General features: G+C 40.1%; 1 protein-coding gene across 9 annotated transcripts in view; it reads right to left on the bottom strand.

Moving 5' to 3' along the window:
- Positions 1-507: 507 nt before the first annotated feature.
- Positions 508-22,334, bottom strand: part of CHL1 (cell adhesion molecule L1 like) — a 142,638-nt gene continuing 120,811 nt past the window's right edge. For 6 of the 9 annotated variants that reach the window (XM_052777538.1, XM_052777537.1, XM_052777536.1 and 3 more), the window contains 9 exons: positions 21,753-21,975; positions 19,082-19,197; positions 18,710-18,914; positions 18,354-18,476; positions 16,286-16,465; positions 9,247-9,408; positions 8,434-8,565; positions 7,506-7,578; positions 508-5,573 (listed from right to left, as the gene is read on the bottom strand). In XM_052777538.1, coding sequence (XP_052633498.1) covers positions 5,357-5,573; positions 7,506-7,578; positions 8,434-8,565; positions 9,247-9,408; positions 16,286-16,465; positions 18,354-18,476; positions 18,710-18,914; positions 19,082-19,197; positions 21,753-21,975 — 1,431 coding nt within the window. In that variant the 3' untranslated portion in view covers positions 508-5,356. The remainder of the gene's footprint in view (positions 5,574-7,505; positions 7,579-8,433; positions 8,566-9,246; positions 9,409-16,285; positions 16,466-18,353; positions 18,477-18,709; positions 18,915-19,081; positions 19,198-21,752; positions 21,976-22,334) is intronic. The other 3 variants (XM_052777544.1, XM_052777543.1, XM_052777545.1) reach the window with 3 other exon arrangements.

Here is a 22,334-nt window from a genome sequence, read left to right as displayed (position 1 = left end):
GCCTGGTATGTTGAGCTTTTTTCTTCCATTTCATGGCTAAATGTATTTTAATACTGAATAATGTTATTTTTGCAGGTATTTCACATGCCACTTAGCTTAAAGTTCTGTGTGCTTGGAAGGTTATATGATGTTATCCGACAGAGAGTATATAAAGCATGTTAGAGATGCTAATGTTATATAAGATGATAGTTTGATCCAGGAGATGCTCATACCATGAAATAAATGAGGTATTTGAATTCAGGGTGTTTGCCATTCAGGTTCACCCCTGCTTTGCTGTAGATCAGCTCTAGATAGTTGGTTGTCCGTGGTGTCCAACAGTCCCAGCCAAAGCCAAGGGCAGCTTGACCTTGGTGTGGGGCCAAGAAAACCCACCGTAGACCACAAGCTAGAGAGGGCTATGAATGACAGTTAAAACAGATTCCCAGCAAAGAAATGGTATCAGGAGAAAACAAACAAACAAACAAACAGACCAAAACAAAAGAGAAACTTGCTGATTACAGCTAAGGCTTTTGAAGATTACATCAAGTCAAACTTTTATTAGCAAAGTTGTATTTCATGTAAAATGAAAATATCTTTTAAAACCATACGTGCACATATGCATAATACAAACAGCAACTACAGTACAACACATTTCTCTAAACTTTAATAAATGCACACTAACATTTAGCTCAAAAAGTAACATTGGAACGGTGACACCACATTTGCTTTGATCTTTTCTCATGAAATTACAAAGTATCTTGTTTAAAGTAATAATAACAAAAAACAAAACAGACAGTATGCTTTGGCTCAAACCCACCTACTGGTTCCTGCCTGAAAACCAAACAAATCAGTGCAGATCACTTGAGACTTTTACATGAAAGATACGGAGCTGCAATGTAAACATGTACTGGTACTCCAACACGGTTTATATGTCTTATTTTGAAATACTAAACATTAACAGAGATGCAGCTGAGGGCTTGATCCATTGTCAAACAAAGGAAATTCTCTTGCCATGAAGAATTTCCTTGCTTTATATCTGTTCTTACAGGTACATAAAATAATGTAAATTTACCACTCATCTGCAAAAAAAAGACTATAAAAAATTATGATGAGATTTCCTTTCAGAAGCACGCAAGGATCAGTGAATGTTATTCTAACTTTAGTTTACAAAACTGCACATGGAATTACTGCTAGAAAACCCCACCTTTTTATATAGAAAGATTGTGCTAGTATTTGTTTTCGTCTCAAAAATAAGATCGGCCTGAAAACTTTTATTAAAACCTCTCATGCATGGGATCTGACCCATTCAGTCAATGGAAGTAGTTATCAGAAAAAGAGCTACTCATTAAAATTTGTGTAATAAGAACAGAACAAATATCATAAAACATTAAATGATATGCTAATCAGATCCATTTAAAATGTAAGTTACAAAGAAGGTTTTTTTAATTTATTATGCATACACACATTTTTATCCAGAGGGGAAAGTTATTTTCTGATTTAGTTCCTAATTCTGCTTTTCCTAAAGATCCAGCCCCAGAAGGGCTTCGATAGCCAGTCCTGTACTGTTATCCTTGCTGAAGAGCAGAGTCAAGCGCAAGTGAGGATTTCTTGAGACTGGGCCCCCAAATTTTGCCAGAGACTGAAGCTGGAGCCACTCCTACAAGTTCTTGATTTTGCAATTACATTTTATATATATATTTTTTTTTAAATAAAAACTTAGGTCTGAGATTACAATCTACACCAAATCAATGGTACACTGCTCTGTGAATGCAAACGGCTCACTTGCATGGGAGCTAGCACACAGCAGGGCTTCCCATATAGTTAGGAAGAGCTGATTTTATTTGCTTGATCTTATGCACAGCCAAAACTGCATGACTTTTTGAGAAACATCCATCCCTCTCTCGTTCTAGAAGCAGCTACTTAAATCCGCAAGCCAGGATTCCGGGGGCCAGGGAAATGCCTCCTCCTTGCTGGATGAAATTGCATCCCGGGTTGACTAAGATATTAAATCTGAAAGTGTCATTTCCCCTCTCACACTTGTACTGCCAGCAAAATGTAATGGCCTATCGTAACCAAATGTAACCAAACTAAGTGCCACGGTGCTGGGTAATTAATAATTCCCTCTCCGGCATGGCTTGCATGCTCGCACGGCTGGCTGTCCCTGACTCCCTCCTCCTAGCAGGCAGTCTGAAATTCCCTGCTAGGTATTAATTAATGAAATCTCCACAGATTTCCATCAGCTGATTTTAATAAACACTCCTGGCCAGAGTTTAAGAAAAAATTATTGGATTTAATGTACTATTTCAGACCTGCGGTACAGTTAGCGATACTTTTTATTCAGCCTACATGGCTCCACTTCCTCTCACCTGTAACAGACTGCCCAAGAAAAAAATGCAGCCCATCTCCTGGTGATGACAAAAAAACTGCTCGGGAAACTCTAAGCTTGCTATGTCAGTTTACTTTTGAAAGCAAATCTCTAAAAAACCATTAGTGTCCTGCACTTTCCAAGGTACACCGTATGAGTGGTACCCTTACAATAGAAAATAAAACCCCAATGGGAAGAAAAAAAAGAAAAAGAAATTATTGGGAAAGAGAAAAAAGCTCAAGTGAGTGAGATTCCCTGGGAGTTTTAGCCATTTGTTTAATATTCATTGGGCATATTCCTCAAAAGTCAGTGCACACTGTACAAATTCTATTGCACATCTTTTTGTCACTGTATGATTTTTAGGCCCTAAGGCATCATGAAACACCAACATTAAGATTTAAGGCTCTGAATTAAAATTTTAATAGAAAAAGCACTCATACTGGCACAGATGAGTAGCACATCACAGGAATGTCATAAACATCCCTTAGCAGCAACAGAACAATTGATAGCACAGGGGATTTATATTCATTATTCAATAATTTGACACTCACTAATAAGATTGGAAATTTGTGTCTGTTTAACATCGATGTTTTCCGGGACAAAGAGCCTAGCTGATCCACAGCCACTCAAAGTACAAGAAAATGGACACCCGTGTCTGCGGATGGGTCGCATCCAGCCTCACCCACGCGTGTCCGCCCAAAGCTCTGCCCCGGTTAGTGACCCCGCGGGTGGGAGAGCTCTGCCGGGCGCAGGTACAGCCCTAATTTTCTTCCTATTTCAAAGCCCCTCGATCTTGCGCTGGTGAGGATGATTCCTAAAGGGCATACATTAAAACCAGCCTGAGGCTTGCAACAAAGGTTGTCATGAGCCTAATCAGTTCTTAGACTTTATTGGGTTGGGGCTGCAGCAGACGAGAGTCAGCAGATAAAGATTCTGGTGGGAAATGTCTCTGTTGACGAGATGTCAATTTTCACTTTTCTCCAATTATGCTGGATTTTTTTTCCAAAATAAAAAAGACTTTGGACTTTTTCAGCACTTGGATTGAGTGAAATGCAGAAAATAAAACTTTATAAATAATAAAAGTTAATGTCTTGGGTCACTGACGTGGAGTGGGGTGATTTTTGCCTCATCTTTTTATGCTCATACACACGGCATCACTGGGGGGTTCGGGCTGGCTGTTTGGGGTTTGCTTTTCCCAAATAGCGGCTATATGAAAGGCCCTTACAAGCTACAATAAAAAAAAAAAAAGAAAAATAGAGGAACAGATATGCAGAACCATCGAGCACCAAAGGCCATTTACTGCTTTCCAAAATCGATGAGCGCTGGGGAGAAGCCCCAGCGTAAGGGGAGCTGTGTACGAACCGTGGCCTTTCTACTGGTAACAACCTGCATTTCTGTGGGCAACTAACGGGTCTTAATTGTAGCCCTTCCTGGAAACTCATAACCGTGTGAGTAATTCTTGCTTCTTCTCTTTCTTCCATTGCAGTAATGGAGACCATGAAGGAGCCATCGGGATATTTGCCTAATTACTATCATGATGCAAAATGGCTTTTAGGATCTATTCCTCCTGCAGTAACTATTTAAAAACTATTATAATTGAAGTGACAGTCATTTGTAAGCGCAAGAAGAAATGAAGCCATATTGATACTCTACTCAAATAAGCATATTAAAAAATACAAATGCTTTTAAAGAAATTCAGAAGATTCCAATACAAAAAGACCAAAAAAATGTGCTGCACAGCTTTGCTGAGTTAGTGTTGGAGAGGCAAGGAAAGGGACCAGATTTAAACCAGCATTCAGTAAACAAAATATAAAAGAAACTATACCATAATATTTTCTCTTTGCTTTTGCTTTTGTTTATTTAACAATGAATAGCTTGAAAATAAATGATCTCTTGAAAGTCAGGTAGGTCTATTTTATGTGATACTAGAAAGATGTATATGACTGGTATACACACAACTCCTTCTGAAAACTAGTTTTGCTGGTCCAAACTCATATTGAGAAGCAATTCTATTCATTCCTACACAGCTATACAGACTCATGCTAGCAACATGTCTCATTTCAAAATAAAACAAGGCTGATTTTTACTTGTGTCAATATTAATATCATATGTACAACGTCTCCATGAAATGTATGCTAGCGCACAAATATACAGATATGAGACAGACAACAAGCATTTTGCTTAGAAATGCAGCTTGCAGAGACTCGGGAAAACAAAATATTTTCTAATGATGGTGGATGGGAACCCTGTTTTGCCTTGCCACAGGAAAGATACTGCAGCTTAACTTATTTAAGGAAATAGTGCCAGCTACTGGTCAGAAGATTCATCCACAAGGCCAGAGCTTTGTCTTTTAAGAGCAATTTTTTCTGTGGATAAAGTTGCATCTCTAAGTATTGGTAATTGCAGTCAGCTGTAACCACTAAAATAATTTTAGAGTATCATAAGCAAAGGAGTTTATTTCTTTATGAAAAATTATACAATATATAGAATATATTTCTCCAGTATTTTAAATTCTCATTTTTCTCAGTAGGATGCATTGTGTCACTTTGCAGAGTAACCTGTTGGTTTTGTTTGATATTCTTGTTGTGTTATAACCTCTACAATGCCGAGGCCATGGTACGTGAGGGAATACTACATATAAATGTACGTACAAAGTGACAACAGCCATACAGGAAAAAAAAATACTATCCAGAGAAACATATTCCAAACCTAAGAAACACACGCAGTAGCAGTTAAGTATACAGATGTAACACTGAGAAATTCTGTTTTGGTAAGGCCGAGTAAGATGTTTTGTATAGGAAAAAATTATTTGTTTTGTTTTAATTAGAAGAAAACACCTAGAAATTAGGATGGAAAATCATCTTTTAGTGGCAGTGACTTATTTTTGTATTACCTGGCTGTCAGGTCCCTGACTGGCTCAACCGGCAACCTGCTTCCAATCACATGTGGCAACTGCGGAGTACTAATCAAGATAAATATCACAATTAAACATGAATCATTCTTGCTCCTATTTTAGGCGTGGAGAGGAAAAGTTGCTGTAGAACTCCCAGTGCTTTCCACTGATCCTTTTTCCTTAGATCCAGAATAAGCTCCAATAAATGAACCATCTTCATTGAACATCCCATGCTCCCCTTCTCCATAATCTACCAGACTATCAGCACTTTCAGTGGCTTTAATGTCCCCGTTAATTGACTGGAGGCTGCCTTTCAGCGGCTTTTCATCGCTGTCACTACAAAACAAAGAAACGCCTTTCCAAAAATCTAGCTTTTAATTACAAGCATGGAAACTGCTCTTTTATTGTGAAAGCAAGCAGCAGGAGGGAAGAGCGAGGGAAAGGTTTCTGGGGGGGTTGTACATTGAGAATGATCTGACCCCGTGAGTCCTGCTTCGTCCGGTGCACCTCAAACAGGTCGTGCACACCGACCTGAATTCCCCACATACGTGATTTGGGGATTATTACAACAACGGAATTGGCTAAAAAGGCAAACATCAATGAAAACTACACGTGTTTTGCTTTTTCCCTTTTTGCCTTGGACAGACAGAAGAATGGACAGAGAGGGAAAGGGAAAGCAAACGAAATGCTGGAAAGGATTTGAGGGATCCGTTCCAGCGATCGGTGCTGTTGTCAAGTCTTCAGCACCTTACAGAAAAAGACATTTTCATTTTACAAAACAGTGGGCAATATTCAGGGCCTATTTAGTTCATTTTTCTTTTGAGGTGGGTGGGTGAACTGATGTAAAGTTGTGGGATGAGGCATCAGCTGTAGGTTATATCTCACTGCTTTGTGAGCATTTCTTTCATTTTAGATGACAAACAAAGGGGCTTTTTCCCTTTTTTCATTTGTTCTGCTATTATCTTATCTTGCTGTAACTGATGGAGTTTCTCTCTGCTGAAGGGGAGGAACAGGGAAAAATGAAAGCAGAATCAGAGTGTCTGTATCTGCTCTTATGCAGTCTATGTTCAAAGGCAATTTCATGAAAAAGGACAGGTCCACCACCAAAATTCAGGAAAAAAGGGAAATTCCACTGGCCATTCCTCCTAATGGCACCACAGAAGAAGAACCAAAGCGGTCTGACTTCTCCTGACTGAGCACGACATGTGGGGGGATTGGGAACATAGATTAAAATATTACAAAAAAAACCCAAATTAGGCCTCTGAACTAGGTACCTAATTACTCAGTTGTGGCCCTTGCTGATGCCAACTCAGTGTCAAAGCTTTGGTAACATTATCTAAGGAAGGACAGAGAAATGCACCTGAACCTTACCTCTTCAGCATATAATCATTAACGTGTATGATCAATACAGTAAAAATATTTGCTACTTTTCTACACATGGCATTTCTATTTATAAAAAAAAGACAAGTTTGGAGTTTGGGGGGAAAGGAGGGGGTCAAAGTTATTAACCTCAGGACTTTCTTACCTTTCTAAATATTTGTCCCATTAGAAAGCATTAAAAATTAAATAAAGATGAAATTATGCAGAAAAAAAACCCTATTCCAGTACAAATAATGTAGTATATATAAGAGGGATTTCAACAGAAATTTTATGCCCTTAAGGCCAGTGACATCAGTTTTCCAGCATGGTTCTTATAATGATGTATTTTTCTTCATACCACAGTTACATAATATTGTAAGCTTTAGTTATTTTAAAGCAGCCAAAGTGGTTATTTCAGTTCTCCTACAGAAACTTCTGTAGTGAGGTTGGTTGGGGTTTTTGCCATCTCTTACTGTATTTCAAACTTCTCTTTGTTTTCTTCCACAAAACGAACATTCCCCATATTACACCATTTGGGCCTGACTGGGTTTCAGAGACCCACCGAAGACATAAAAGTCTTTCTATTGACTTCAGTGGACATTACAGCAGGAACCCAAATTATCATATATATTTACATTATTCATACAATGCTAATTAAAAAAAAACGAAAAAACAAGTGAAAAATAACCACTGATACATCAACATTTACTTATATCCCAACCTGGATGGATTTAAGTATACTGGATATACCTTTATATTCCTACTATTATCCACTCCTGTGAGGTTTGCCTTGAAAATGAAAAATAGCGTTTAATTGCATGCTATAAAAATGTCCTAAATAATGATGACATCTGGAAACAAACAAAACCCCAACAAACACAAACGCTTGTTAAAGCAGGTCCTATTTACCTATATTCCCCAAAGATTTCATCTTTTATTGATTGAGCTTCGGGATCTGGATGCAAATCTTCTTTTTCTTTCACTGTACAAATAAAATAAAGCACAGATCTGTATGCCGTGTTCCGCCGTGGACTTTTCTTTTCGCAGGTGCAACAGGAAAACTGCCTTGTGACCACCTCCAGCCTAACCTGGAAGGCAGCAGCTCGCACTGCACATCTGGCTGGACACAACCAGCAGGCTTCCATCAAGGGTTTGGGGCCATTCCCTAATTTTTAAGAAAGCTAGCAAGTGTTTATAGAATCATAGAATGGTTTGGGTTGGAAAGGACCTTGGAAGATCATCCAAGTCCAACCCCCCTGCCATGTGCAGGGACATCTTCAACTCCATCAGGTTGCTCGGAGCCCCGTCCAACCTGACCTTGAATGTTTCCAGGGATGGGGCATCTACCACCTCCCTGGGCAACCAGGTTTATACTTAAATATTTATACTTCAATCCTTACTCACTGCTTTGAAAATGACAGAATTACTTTTAGCAAACTATTCTATTGTTAAGCAGTTTGGCTACCCATGGAAGTTATGTCAGTTAGTATGTCAAGTAGCAGTTATCAGGTGGAACGTGACCAGGTAGCCTGGGCAACAGTGGCTCAGAGGTGCAGCTGGTAGGGACCTCGACTCTACATCTGGATTAAATACTGGAAGATTCACCGAGCACTATCAAAGGCCTTAGCAAGATCTCTGACGAGCACGCAGCACTATCTCACCCAGAGAGCACAGCTTCACTTATATTCATTAGAATCCATTCTGTGGATATTTATCAAAAGCTACAAATCCTAATTGGATGTTTCTGCTTGTGGCTTTGCAGCCTCCAGAGATAAAAGTCTGAAGGATGCTTGTTATTAACACGTGAACATAGCGAAAGGACAATAAAACCATTTACCTGAATATTTTCCTCCTTTATTTCTTCTGACAAAGCAAATAGTTAGCAGCAGTAGGGTGAGCAAAGCGATGGCACACATCAGTCCAATAAACCACCCCTGGGTGGAAATTCCATCGTAAATGCCAGCATAGGCTTTGTGAAACAGAAGAGGAGTAAAAGAGAAGAAAATTAATCAGAGGAAAAGGTCATCACCTTACTACAACATGAATACATAACATGTTCTTCACTGGATCCTAACTGAATTGGTCTATCACTACTTACTGTGTTCAACTTAAAGAACTGCAAGACAAAACTATGTCCAGAGCGTGACATTTTTAGACTTAAGGGCAATGCGCAGTCTACAAGGCACAGTACAGACATTTTGGAAAGGTAATTCCGAGCGAGTAGTTGACTCAAAGGATTAATGCCAAATAGGAAAGCTGAACAGAGAATTGTTAAGCCTCTCATGCAAAAGCAGTTTTGCGAAAGAAATAGAGTTAAAAGTGCACCTGATACATGCAAACCGCTGGACTGGCACACTTAAAATGGATTATATCACAGCACTACCCTTTCAAAATCTCATAGGAGGGAAAACTGGTTTGTAAAGGTTTGTCATTGTTCCGGGCTATTGTGCATCAAGTAAAGCATAGGACTTAGCCAAGAACCACGGATGCATCTATGCTCCCATGGGATTCAACTGCAAGGGTCAACTTAAAAATCACAGAACAAAGTAATGACTTTGGTACACTTTCACTGCACAACGTAAGATGTAACCTCAACATTTATTTACATTCAAAATAAATCTTTATCACCTTGAAGGGTTTCATGTCTCACCTCTCCCCCTTGTCTCAATTACATCTTCAAAAATGCTATTGTTATCAACCCAATTCTTAGTCACTAGACGAACTGTATATTCAGTTCCAGGCTCAAGTGCCTCAATGGGGTGAAACTTTTGGGTGGGCTTTACTGCTTCTGAAATCTTGCCGATCCCTTTACCTATGGAATGTACATATTCAAGTCATATTAGTTAATGGTATTCATCGAACAAAAGGCCTGTGAAATGCACAGTTACAAATAATGCAAATAACACACAAATCTGACATACAAGGATTTTTAACATTTGTCATCAGGTAATCTGATTTTCAAAAGCAGGCAGTAAAGTAAAAAACATTCCCCCTATTTGATTTTTAATATTCCATCAGATAAAATAAACAGCAGACTGAAGTAATCCTGATGTTTATGAAGGGGTTGGTACATTTCCCAGGATGAAAGCTAATATTGATGGGGGATTATGAATCTGCTTTAACTAATGTGTCCTTAAAAAAATTACAACTTGAAAATGGGCTTGCTTTGTATAGATAATCTGGGGTTTGATGCTTCTCCCATTGAACTGAAGTCAGCAGGGAAGCACAGACAGCTTGTTATGTGGAAATGGATTCTTATATGTCTCACAGAAAAAATTAACATCGGGATTTGTACTCATTTCTCTCCTGACAGTGATTTTCCATGTCCTTTTAAATACCACAATGCCTGCACAAAGCACTGTTTTAGATATAGCTGAAGTTTGCTTTTAAATTGATATTTAGGCATTTAAATGTTCCTGATGAGCTTAATATTTGATTAAGAGGTAGAAGAGAAGTTCCAGTAGCCCTAGTTTTAGAGCCTTTTCACTTGCAAAACGCCTACTGTAATTTCTGTCGGTGTTAAGATTGCAGGGTATTAAAGCTTTTTTAAAACAGCATTTGTGGATCACAGAAAAAAGGACATCTACAGAAGTTAGCAATCACTGCCTGAACACAAAAAGCCCGTTCGTATGAGCAAATGCAGAACTGCGTGTGACCTGGGGGATCTCTTTAGTCACCCAATGGGCACAACACAGGAGCGTGCCTGCCCTTGGTGGCAGGAGAGAGATTTTGGCGGCTGCATGTAATAAATATAACTCTTCAATTGTGTTCAGTTGCCTAATTTGCCTGCTTTATCCAAAGTCGTCTAAACTAAGGATTGAGCACACAATATAATTTGAAAACTACTTGACCAATTAGCACTGACAGTAAAACAATGCTTGTTAATACTTAAACTAGTAAACAAGCAAAGCAAGAAGCTTTCAGAGATTAAGGCTTAGTTGACAGCTGAAGGAAAAAAAAAAAGATTAAGATGAATCCAAGCACAATCAAAGCAGCAGTTCAAGATAAGTTTTCCAAGGCAACTATACATGTATTGCAATAAACAGTTAAATTAGTAGACCATTGGGACCCAGAGAGAGCACATACAGCTGAAATGTTGCTGATACTGAAGCACAGCTTATTAGCATAAATTAATCCATCTATTGGTAATTTTTGCTAAATGAAGTATGTGAAACTAAGTTCTAATTTTTAATCAAACTGCAAATTAAGCAACAGGATACCACAGGTATATTTTAATTACATGTTCTAAAATAAAGACATCAGAAAAACTTATTTAATGGAAACACTATCCATAAAGTAACAAGAATGAATGTGAACCTTCAACCCATTGTGTATTAAATACTGTATAACACTTATTCATGACACGATAACCACACGGTCCAATTTGTACACAACGCAAGTCTCCTTAGGAAGCATTTCTCCTGAATTCCTGGTAAGCAAAATGCTTAACCCTGAGCCCAGTGGTAGCCCACAGCTGCGGTCCATTGTGCATCTTCTTAAACCAACATAACCAGTCCATATCTATCACCTATTTATTTCCAACTCGTGCCAGCCTCTTCTTTTTGAACGGACAGCTCTTTACAGAAGCAGAAAGGGGGAATTGATATGGCTGAAAACCAACCCTTTTCTGCCAGGTTATTGCTCAGCTGTATCAGCCCCTCCGGCCGTGCTGCTGCCCCGGCACACCGAGCAGCGCGGGGCTGGGATGCGCATCCTGGACCGAGGGTTTGAGCCCAACCTGACCTGGGACTGGGGATTTACCATTGGCTCTCCAGGCTGTTTAACATCACCTATCCCAAAACACTAAACAAATTTTTTTCTTTAAAGCTCGGTACAGGTGTCCAGTGATGGGTGATTATGAGGTTTCTTTCCACACGATTTCTTTCTGGTCTGTGTTACACACTCAATATAGTATCTACAGAGGAGAAAGCATTGCTAAGTGGGGCAAGTTTGGTGGTTGGAATAGAAAAAGCAGTGTAGCATCCTGAAAAATAAAAGCAAAGATATACAGATAAGGAAAAGCTCAACAGACTGAAAGGTCAGTGAGCTGCAGAAATTAGCTTCAGAAAATTGAAAGCAGTTGGGTTAGGTTTTTAATCTACAATAAGGGAGAAGAAGCATTAGTAATAAAGGCATATCACCAGCACTTCTCATCTTCCCCCACTATTTATCAGCCATACCATGGGACTCGCATGAACATTAAACACTGAACTGCAATTTTACAATATTCCTACCGGGCTTCAAGATTTATGAGAACAACAGAACACACATTTTTCATAGAAGCTTATGGTATAAAGGGAAAAACAACATAACCTGCCCCCAAAGACTTACAAGAGTGCTAGTTCTCCAAAAGTTAGCACATCTGTTATAAAACATACTTATATAAAAAAGCTGGCAGTCTAATAGCTAAATCCTAATTGTGGGCAACATCTTAATTTACAACCATACCTGTCTAAATACATCTGCTGCAATAAATGGAAAGTTGAACTTTCATTAATTTTCCCCTACTGCCTGGCTATTAAAAGTGTATAAATATGCATCACCAGTATCCTTCATCTTCTGGGCTTTTTTAGTGCAGGAGGTAATTCATGCCTAATTGGGAATAGTTTAAGCTATAGAGATTAGTAAACCTGTTGTACATAAAGTCTATTGAGAAGAATTTATAGGTGTGTTAGTGATCATCAATTTGTGCTGATTGTCATTTGTATGAGAAATCTGAGCTCGGACAAGAAGACAGGTTATAGTTTATTTCATCTCTTGCTGCCTCTTCTAAGCTCTCTGTGTTGGCTACACTGGGGCAGGCTGGTAGAAGAGGAAAAAGCCAAAAAAAAATAGCAAAGATAAACAGTTAATCACAAATCTGCTTCAAGTACTCCAAGACTGATATATTTAGCATATTATATTTAACATGCCTATTTTTCTTGCTCAAAATGTTAGGGGTTTGAAACAGCGATATATCACATATTCCTTTTCCCGGTCCAGCCTGTGTGCAGCAGCGGGGCTGGCAGAACGGTTCGTTGCCCATCATTAGCAACAGGGTTTGATGGGCTATGGGTCCCCCGGCCAAAGAAAAAGCAGCAGAATGGAGTGGCATAAATGACAGAAAAAGAACTTTTTCATCAAGATTTCATCAGATTCTTTTGATTGTGAGCAAACAGGGCATATTTGAGGGGGTGCTGGTAACGATACCAGTGGTTACATATGGCTAAGGCAGCTGTATTTTTCCTTTTTCACTGTGCCTGTGGCAAAAGAAAGCTAAACCCATATATTTTGTAACAAATGGTTAGTCTCCTCATCTTATGGCGTGTCATGAAGGTTAGTACCCTCTGGCTAAGATTTTCAAAAAGCCTGTGGGAGTTATGTGCCAATTGCCATTGAAATATAATGAAACTGGTGAACTTCTGTTCTCTGGCTTCTCTGGAAAATAAAACTACAGTTGTACGGCTTCCTCTGGATGAATTTTTCATTAAGGCTTGAATTTCTGGACACACAGTAATCATTCTCAACATGTAATACGTGTTTAGTAATCCTCGAGAAACACTGGTAACTAGATGAAAAGAGGCTTTGTGTTAAAAAAGGACTGCTATATTAAATTAATTTTTTTCACTTATGTGAGAACATTATTTTGTGTTACATTTCTGAGGTTAATGATAATTGGGAAATTGACATTTTCAAGGGGAAAATTAATTAGTTTGTAGGTCATTTAAGAAATACTGCCTGAAAATGAAAAATTAGAGATAAAACTCATTCTCTAAAGACAGCATACCTTCTTCTGTGGAATGAAACCAAGATGAAGCCACAAAAATGAAACTATTATTTATTTTGCAGTACAATGGTAATATACTTTTGCCCACGTTTTTCACGATTGTCCACAGTATTTTATCAACAACAGATAAAAAAATGTTTAGGTGTCGATCAACATTTCATACCTGTGTTATTTTGGCTATGTTTAAGATCTTTCATAAGAAAGAGGCCTTTTATTTCATTGACTTTGTATTAGCTGCCGGTGCCAGTGGTGTTGGGTCACGCAGCAAAGATTCTATAAACAAAACTTTTTATATTGCCTACTGCTATTTCTCACTAATTCCAGTGGGCCTGCGTTTAATCTTAGAGACAAATATTAAAGTGTGGTTTTCCTCTGTTAAGCAATTATATAGCACCAGCCCCTTCTGACAGAGGCCGTACTGCAGAGCAGAGCAGAGAGCTCAATCTCCACCACTGCCAGACACGCACAGAGTGGGGCACTGCTCCACCGGAGAATGAAGAAATCGAGATGTGAGCATGCGATGGTCTTTTCCTATCAGTATCCGCTCATTGACCTTTTGGTAAAGTGGCACTAGCTCAAAGCAATGTGTTACTCCTGATAAAAATCTGAATCTGAACGGTTCATTCACAGAGGAAGATGTTGCAGTTGTAGAGAAAGTGTGTGATCTACCCATTTATCTATAGAGGGAGTTATATTCATTTAATTGAGAGAAACTTTTTTTACTAAATCCGGTCATTCATGCCACTGCAAATGCATCTTCAGGAAATGGGTTGCACATAAATTGCAGGCTGGCAAAATTATCATTTAAAGCACAACAATGTTCCCTACACGGACTTGTTTTTAGTGGTGATACATGCATACTCGTATATGTACATATTAAAAAAAAGAGATTGACTTTTCTTTCTGATTCCAGACTACAGTAGCAGGGAGAACTGCAAATAAATGAAAGCAATAGCAGTGATGCAGATTGAGTATATCAATGATTAAGTGTGAATGAATCCATAGCTTCCACCTTAACATCTCCACTTTCCTGGCAGAACATATTGTGAAATTCTGAAATACCCATGGCACAGCCTGCAAAGGCTATATTACAGCAGTGGAAGCTATTCAAAGTCTTAAAATGAACAATGAGAGCTTTATGTTTTTATTGCTAAAACCAGAACATAGTGGATATAGAATCACTGAATCAAAACCCAAAGAAACTTGGAGCGCTCTGTCACAGAGTTTCATTTCAGGGGGTACAACATTTTATATCTGTCATTTATGTGGGTCATTTTAAATTATGAACTTTGACTTCCAAAATCACTCCCTTTCTTCAAAAAGAGAGATTGTTTTAATTTTGAGCAATCGCCTTGCTTTCTATACCACAGCTTAAAACCCCAAGAAGGTCACAAAGAGAGAGTGATTTTTTTTCAGCCTATCATGTTTAGTTGAAAAATATCCGAACAATTTAGCCAGCAAATAATGACACAAAACTCTAGCGGCATCTCAGTGACAGATGCAGTGTCCTAATTTGGGGTGGCTTGAGAACCAGCAAGGAGCACACATTAATCACAGAACCGGACCCTTGCGGCTTTTATTAATTATACTACTCTATTCTACAAGCATTTCACAAGAATCAGTTGTTGCCTCTGCTGAAACAAAGTCTTAGGAAAGAAGAGAATGAGAACAAAATGAATGGCAACATTATCATCTGTTTAAGCATATCAGGCAGGGAAGCATTTCAAAAAACCTGACAAGGTTATTCAACGGAGTTATAGACTTTCAAGTGGCCAAAACACATCATTCTCCCTGCCCAATGAAGGCCAGAAAAGGTAACTAATGAGGTGATATTGTGTATTTTTTAGCTCAGGGAAAGAAAAAAAATAAGGATCTTTTACTTTCCTTAATGAAGAATAAATTTTAAACCCTGCTGATAGATTCATAGTTACTACTACGCGAGTACCCATATACTACAGTGAGACTGGAGGCTACAAGGCAGATGAGAAGGAGTTTCCCTATTTGAGAAAGTGGATGATAGTTCATGGATGGATCCTGAACTGGGACATGATGAGTTTAAAGTACTTTTTACTTGTTTTACCAGTAACTGAAGAGATTCTGCAACTTAGAAGTTCAATAGGATGTTGTGCAACAAAGACCATTTTTCTGTTTTATATCAACATTGTTCCAGACTGTTATCATTGCTAAAAATGATGAAGCCAGGACTCTTTTGCTTATCACATTCTCTTTCTCCTTCCCTGTGGTAAGTGCACAGCAATGGTTTCTGATTAATAGCAAGGACCTGTTCCTCAGTATTGTAGAGTTTTCAGACTTGCTGAGCACAGTACATTTTATTTCATTTCAGCTGAATGTGAAAGATGAGCTACCATATAGTGCTTGCAATTTTCCTTTAAATCACTGAACATCACTGAACATCAGTGGTTTAGGATAGGGTATAAGTGGCACACAAATGCTCACTTCCAGTCTCTGATAAAATAATAATAAAATAATGGATCAAATGCACTGCAGTCAACTTTATGTTCATCTGGATTTTCCGTGTCAAATACCTGCCCCTAATGTTTCTGGCAGTCCCGCATCTTCATGCAAGGACAAAATTTGTTTTTATAATATTACTGAGAACAGATTGTCTAGATCTTCAATTTTTTCTTCATGACTAAATGCAATTCACTTATTCTAGTACTGCTTAAAGAGTTGATGGGTGGGAATAGAAACAGTGCTATACAGCAAAATGAAACAGATAAGCTCTACTTTTCTGAATAGCTGCATGGTTACATTAAAAAGTTCATTGATTGTTCTCACGGAAAGAAAAACAAATTTATTTCTTCTAATTACAAAGGAAATGTCAAGCCTGGAATATTCTCAATAGATTTTTCCGTTATTGTTAGAGCTTCTCTGCATAAAAACATATTGCCTATTAACTTACTCCCTTGAGCCATCGTTAGTCCTTCTTCTGTGACCGGCTTCCCACAGCCTTTGACTGTACAAGCCTTCACATAGAATTTGTACTTGGTACTGGAGCTGAGACCTGAAAGCCTCCAGCTGAGCGTGGAGCGGTTGGTTACACTGACATCGTTCAGAGGTCCGATTTCATGCGTTTCATTTACTGAAAGGGAAAAGGCAGTTGAGTCAGATCCAGCAGCTAAAGGCTACGAACATGAAACATGTCATGAAGGCTCCTGCAAGGGAGGCACTCTGCAGTAAGTAGGAAGGATGAAGCCTGAATAAACGTATCTCACCTCCCTGCCAAGTATTTAAATGGGATTTATCTCGTCCATGTCAATCTCCCAATTACTCGGTGAGCTATTACTGTTCTTAAAAAGCTCTCTGATTCTAGATATGCACGTACTGAGTGGGAGGTAAAAATTACTGTCTCCTAGATCATTAAATATATATAAATTGCTTCTTGCTTTGCTTCCAAACATCTGCAAACTTTTGCAAGCAAGTTAACGGATGGTTGTCCTGCTTTGCTCCCCTCTGCCTTGGCAGAGCTGGCAGCTGAAGGAGGGGTTGACACTCACAAGCCGCCTAAATAGATAGATCCACTCTCTGCCCATAGGCACCAAAACCAAAGGGAAGATTCAGCCTCCAGCCCCTGATTGCAAAGGCAACCGGGCAGTTCTGTTATCAGCAGCGTGTCCTGGTTTCGGCTGGGATAGAGTTAACTTTCTTCCTGATAGCTGGTACAGTTTTGGGTTCAGTATGAGAAGAATGTTGATAGCACACGGATGTTTTCAGTTCTTGCTAAATAATGTTTAGACTAAGTCAAGGGTTTTTCAGCTTCTCATGCCCACCCAGCAAGAAGGCTGGAGGGTCACAAGAAGTTGGGAGGGGACGCAGCCAGGACAGCTGACCCAAACTGGCCAAAGGGGTATTCCATACCATGTGACGACATACCCAGTATATAAGCTGGGGCAGAAGTTGGCCTGGGAGGGATCGCTGCTCGGGAACTGACTGGGCATTGGTCGGCAAGTGGTGAGCAATTGCGTTGTGCATCACTTGTTTTGTATATTCCAATCCTTTTATTAGTATTGTCATTTTACTACTGTTATTGCTATCATTATTAGTTTCTTCCTTTCTGTTCTATTAAACTGTTCTTATCTCAACCCACGAGTTTTACCTTTTTCCTCCTGATTCTCTCCCCCATCCCACTGGGTGGGGGGAAGTGAGTGGTGCTTACTTGCTGGCTGGGGTTAAACCACGACACAGAGATAAGTGAAGATTACATGGGGTGTTTTTTGTAAACAGGGCACAGTCTAATCCCGTTCCATCCTCAAAGAACATATAAAATACCCTGAATTGTCACCACGCCTCACAGCTGGTGTTGTGGTAGTCTGGGACCAATACTGGATCTTGCCTGAGGTTATCTGCTCAAAGTCTCTTCCCAGCTACTCAGTTCTTTCACAGACAAGAAAGAAAGAAATACCCCTGGTATTTAGTTGTTTCTCAGTGTGATTACTCAATAACATGACTCAGGTGGTAGTTGTCTGCATTTCTGCTGAGGCATTCTACAGGGAGGAGGTGCTCACTGACATAATGTGAAGATCTGAACAAATGTGGCTGAAGTTCTCTCATTACAAATTATTTTGCATTGAATGACTTTCACTTCAGTAAAATGCACCCACAATTTATGGGTCTTCTTAACCACTACGTTAGGTATAATTTGTAAATATGAAATAATTGAATTAGTCTATAAATGTGGAACAGGGCATGGCAGCAATGTGAGCTTACATCAGAAAAGTGTATGGAAAACTTTTTGCTCTGGAAGATGACTTTAGCCTGCCCTCTAGCAGGCTGTGCACACATCGCAGATCAAAACACACCGTTCTGACACTGTGGTTGTTACAGGGATCTCAGAAACAGCCCTTCTCATTAGCCTCTGTTTTAAAGAACTGCACATATAACCCCTTTTTTTTTGTTTTGTTTTGTTTTTCTTTTTTTCTTTTTAACTAATAATGCTTAAATTCTAAAATCAAAGTAAAACAAGCACATACTTATCTGGTATTGCAAAATGTAGCCAGTAAGGTGGCCATTTGCTTTCTTGGGAAGTCCCCACGACAGAGTGACGGAGTCCTTGTTAAAGTTCAGGATCCTTAGAAAACGTGGTTGTTCGGGGACTGCAAGATACAGGGATTAGCTTTTAGAGAAGAAGATTGAACAGGTCTGTCTCAACACATACTTGTTAAACGAGGATATAGTTTAGCTCAACACCTACAGTTCCCATTTCTAGTGAAGAGGTTTATGAATATTGGAGATTTTACAATCACTTTAAATAAGGAAATCAACTCACCTTGTTACATGGACAATTTCTATTTATGTCCCTCCACCCCATATTCTCATTTTGTCTTACCTCCTTCTGGAGTTTCAAACACAACGGGGGAGCTTTCCGGGCCATCTCCTTTGGCGTTGTAAGCCAAAACAGTTAAGCGGAATTCACTGAAGGGCTCTAGACCAGGAATCATCCCATAGTTTCTGTCTCCTACAAACGTTAGGAAGTGTTTCTCTGGGTGATGCCTTTTTCCATCCAGCATGCTTTTTGTTTTCCACCAACTGACCTGCATCGAGATTGGTATTTCTATAGCAAATTATGTTGTATGGGGCTGAACGCGACATTGATTTCTCTCATCTTCCCAGAAATGGGAGATTGCAATCTATCCTTGATCTGGGATTCATTTAGTAGTTTATTCAACTATATACAAATATTTAAAGAAAAATTTGTAACCTTATAGCCTCTTAAATGTCCACGAACTCTGTCCCTTGGTATTCCAAACCAGAAGACTTTGACCAGCGTGCTGTTCACAATATCCACCGATATGCCGGAAGGAGCAGCATCTGGAACTGTAAAAACAAAAGTGCTGCGTATTAAAGATTACAAAGGCTCAGTTTCATACTGTTCACAGCTACAGGGCTTGGCTTTCCAGCTCAAGCTGTGGCAGTTCATGCAGTCTTACTGCAGGCAAGAAAAAAAGTCATTCCACCTGCATTCAGTGGGTGAAATGGGCCAATAAACATTTTTTTGCCATATCAGGGCTTTCTGCTGAGGGCTGGAATACAGGTGCACTGGGACATATGAATTTCTACATCAGTATTTATGATTTCCTGTTTCAAGTAATGCTTACAGCAGTGAGAAGAATAAAAAAAAAAGATTAGCACAGCACTCAAGAAGGCAATCATAAAGTTTTTTTTTTATAATCAATTTCATTTTACAACTAAGCTCATTAAACAGTAGGATTTTAATCACTACACAATACAGAGAGCTGTTACAGTGCCTGAAAAAAAGAGGCCTTGATCCATTGACAACTGAATTGCAAGGAAGATTTTCCACTGATAGATATAAAATTATATCCATCACAGACGCACAAAGAAAATAAACATGCTGCAGGGTTTCTTTCTTTCTGTTCTCACTATTCACCACCACTTCTGCCATACACTCCACAGGGGAGAGAAGGTGCACGACCAAACCTTCCCGTTGCCCACCTCTGGGTGCGCAGTGGGGATTCTCCCATCCGAACGGCTCCACGGCCGTTCCCAGCGCTGACACCTGGTGCGGGTGAAACACCAGGAAGCACTCGGCAGGTTGTAAACATCAAACTGGTCCATTGAGGGTTGACAGCGCAGATCTCGGTGCACTCACTCAACAAGAGGAGTACTCCAGAGAGCCTGCCTTAGGATTAGTTTCCCTCTGTAAGGCTGGTAACGTCTGTGGTTATCACAGCAACTTTACTGATGGTCTCATAATACCTCCCATGGGCCAGGATACAATCTTCTGTGAGAAGCTGCAGCAAGTGGAGAGGTGGGAGCAGCAGCACCTATACTACTGCTGCTGGGGAAAGACTCCTGCGGGACGTGGTGGATTAAATCAAGGACATGACTGGCTGGTCATTTTAATAAGCAGCAAAATACATGCTTGTCTTAGTTGGCTAACCCACTGTAGACTTTTCAACTGCCATTCAAACTGTCAGTTTGTCTCATTCTTACGAAAACAACTTAAAGGCTTCAGATTCTGCATGGGATGAAAACTGTCTGACTGTAACTAATAAAATTAATCTGCAGATCTGAAACACGGACCTTTCGCTGGCCCTCCTGGCCCCTCTTTGCCAACAGCTCCCAGCCCCTGCTGCTAAGCGTTTGCAAATGGAATAAGCATTTGTATTTGGGATCAGGGAAGCTTGGCACCCCACGCTAGCTGGCCACCATACTGTTTACTCCCTTGCTGATTTAAATCCTTAATTCCTACAAAAAAGATTCTTTTTTTGCGGTGGTGGTAGTGATTAACTGGGTTGCTTCCTAAAGTGAGGCTTGGCATTTCTTTACTGCAGCTGGATACATTTCCAGTCTTCCAAATATCATCTCTAGTCAGGCGGTAAACACCAAAAGGGGCAGACTGCTGTTCAGAGATGTTGGGGTGGCCTCAGCAGTGACATTATCCAGTGTCCCACGGACGCAGCAGGGCTGCCACATCCTGCATGGCACCGGCATTAATTCTATTCGCAGGGCAGTCCTCCTGCCTGTTCACCTCTCCTAACGGGACATGATTATTAAAGCCCACCATGAAGCTGGAGCTCAAAGAGCATGTGCAAAGGGTGGGTATCATATCCAGTTGCTGTGATTTCAGAGCGGCCCAGGGCACCTATTTTGTGAAAATGGGTGGCAAGGGGAGAAAGCCTCTTTGATCTGGCCTGGATGATGTACTGTGGGCCAGGCAGAGTCCAAAATCAGACATGGGCAAGCGCTAAGACCTGGGGAGGGGGCTTGGAGTGGGAGTAGATCCAAAGCAAAGCCTTACAGTGGAGGAAGACTTCTCCAGAGACACAGGTTGGCCTGAGAGGGGGCTGTGCCACCCGGGAGCCATGGAAAGCCACTGGACAGAAACCCAGGCTGGAGAAGAGGACCCGTTCTTCAAGGACTCAACAAGGTAACACCCAGAATACATGGGAATGTGGCATCATCTATAAATTCACTTACAACGCCCAGTGCCTGATTGTACTTAATTGCCAGAGTACTTAACTTCTGACAGCGCTAAAGTGCTGAATCAAGCCCCAGACAAGCGAAAGATTTTTTTTTTTCCCCACCAAGCACACCACCATGACTGCTACACTTCATAAACATCTTATGGACTGTGGCTGTCAAACAAGTATCCAGATTAAGCCAGCAACTGAGGTTAATGAAAGCACAAGTGACCTTTTCAAAAAACCCCTCAAATACCAGCAAGCTGGCATCCACAGCACCCAGCATTAGTTGTATCTGTATCTCATGTAGCCCGTCAGACCAAGCACTGGCATTTAAGCAGTTTTGGCCGTGGGCTGCCTAATCCATCACTCCGCATCCGATCGTTTTGCATCGCAATAATTCCCCATGCAGCGTATTTTTACATGGAGGTTTCTGCTACTTACCGTCCTCTCCTGAATATCCGATGGTAACGTTTGGTTCAGGACCAGATCCTAAATTATTTACTGCTTGGACTTTGATCTCGTAAGGCACAAAGGTGGGAGTATTTCGCAGGGTCAGTGAATGCTTCTTCACCATCTCCTCGTTCCAGTCCGCCTCGACTCCCCGCTGCCGCCAGCTGACTTTGTACTCCAGCCCCGGCCCGTTCCTCTCCACAGGTTTCAATGGCTGCGGAAGAAGTTAAAAGAGATCTTGTCTGCCTTTGTTGCAGTAATCATGAAACAGCAGCTGAGGGGAGGGGGCAATAATTTTGGAGGGCTTGTGACAACATTGGGAGCGAAAAGGGGGAAAAAATTAAGCTTTAGCTTTTCACTGTCATGTTAATTTTAAGAATACTGGAAGAAAAAGGTCATGACTTCAAGAGAAAGGTGGGTGAAAGGCAGAGAAACAGTGGATTAAAAATAGATTAATTGCTAGTAGATGTATTTCTGCATACTACAAACATCATGTTTTGTTTTGCCACAGGTTTTCTTTGTTTTCTTGTGTGATGTAAAACCGCATGCCTTTTAGCACAACTAAAATGCATA

The sequence above is a fragment of the Harpia harpyja genome, chromosome Z (genome assembly GCF_026419915.1).
Source record: "Harpia harpyja isolate bHarHar1 chromosome Z, bHarHar1 primary haplotype, whole genome shotgun sequence".
Lineage (NCBI taxonomy): Eukaryota > Metazoa > Chordata > Aves > Accipitriformes > Accipitridae > Harpia > Harpia harpyja.
This window is presented reverse-complemented; position numbering and strand designations above follow the sequence as displayed.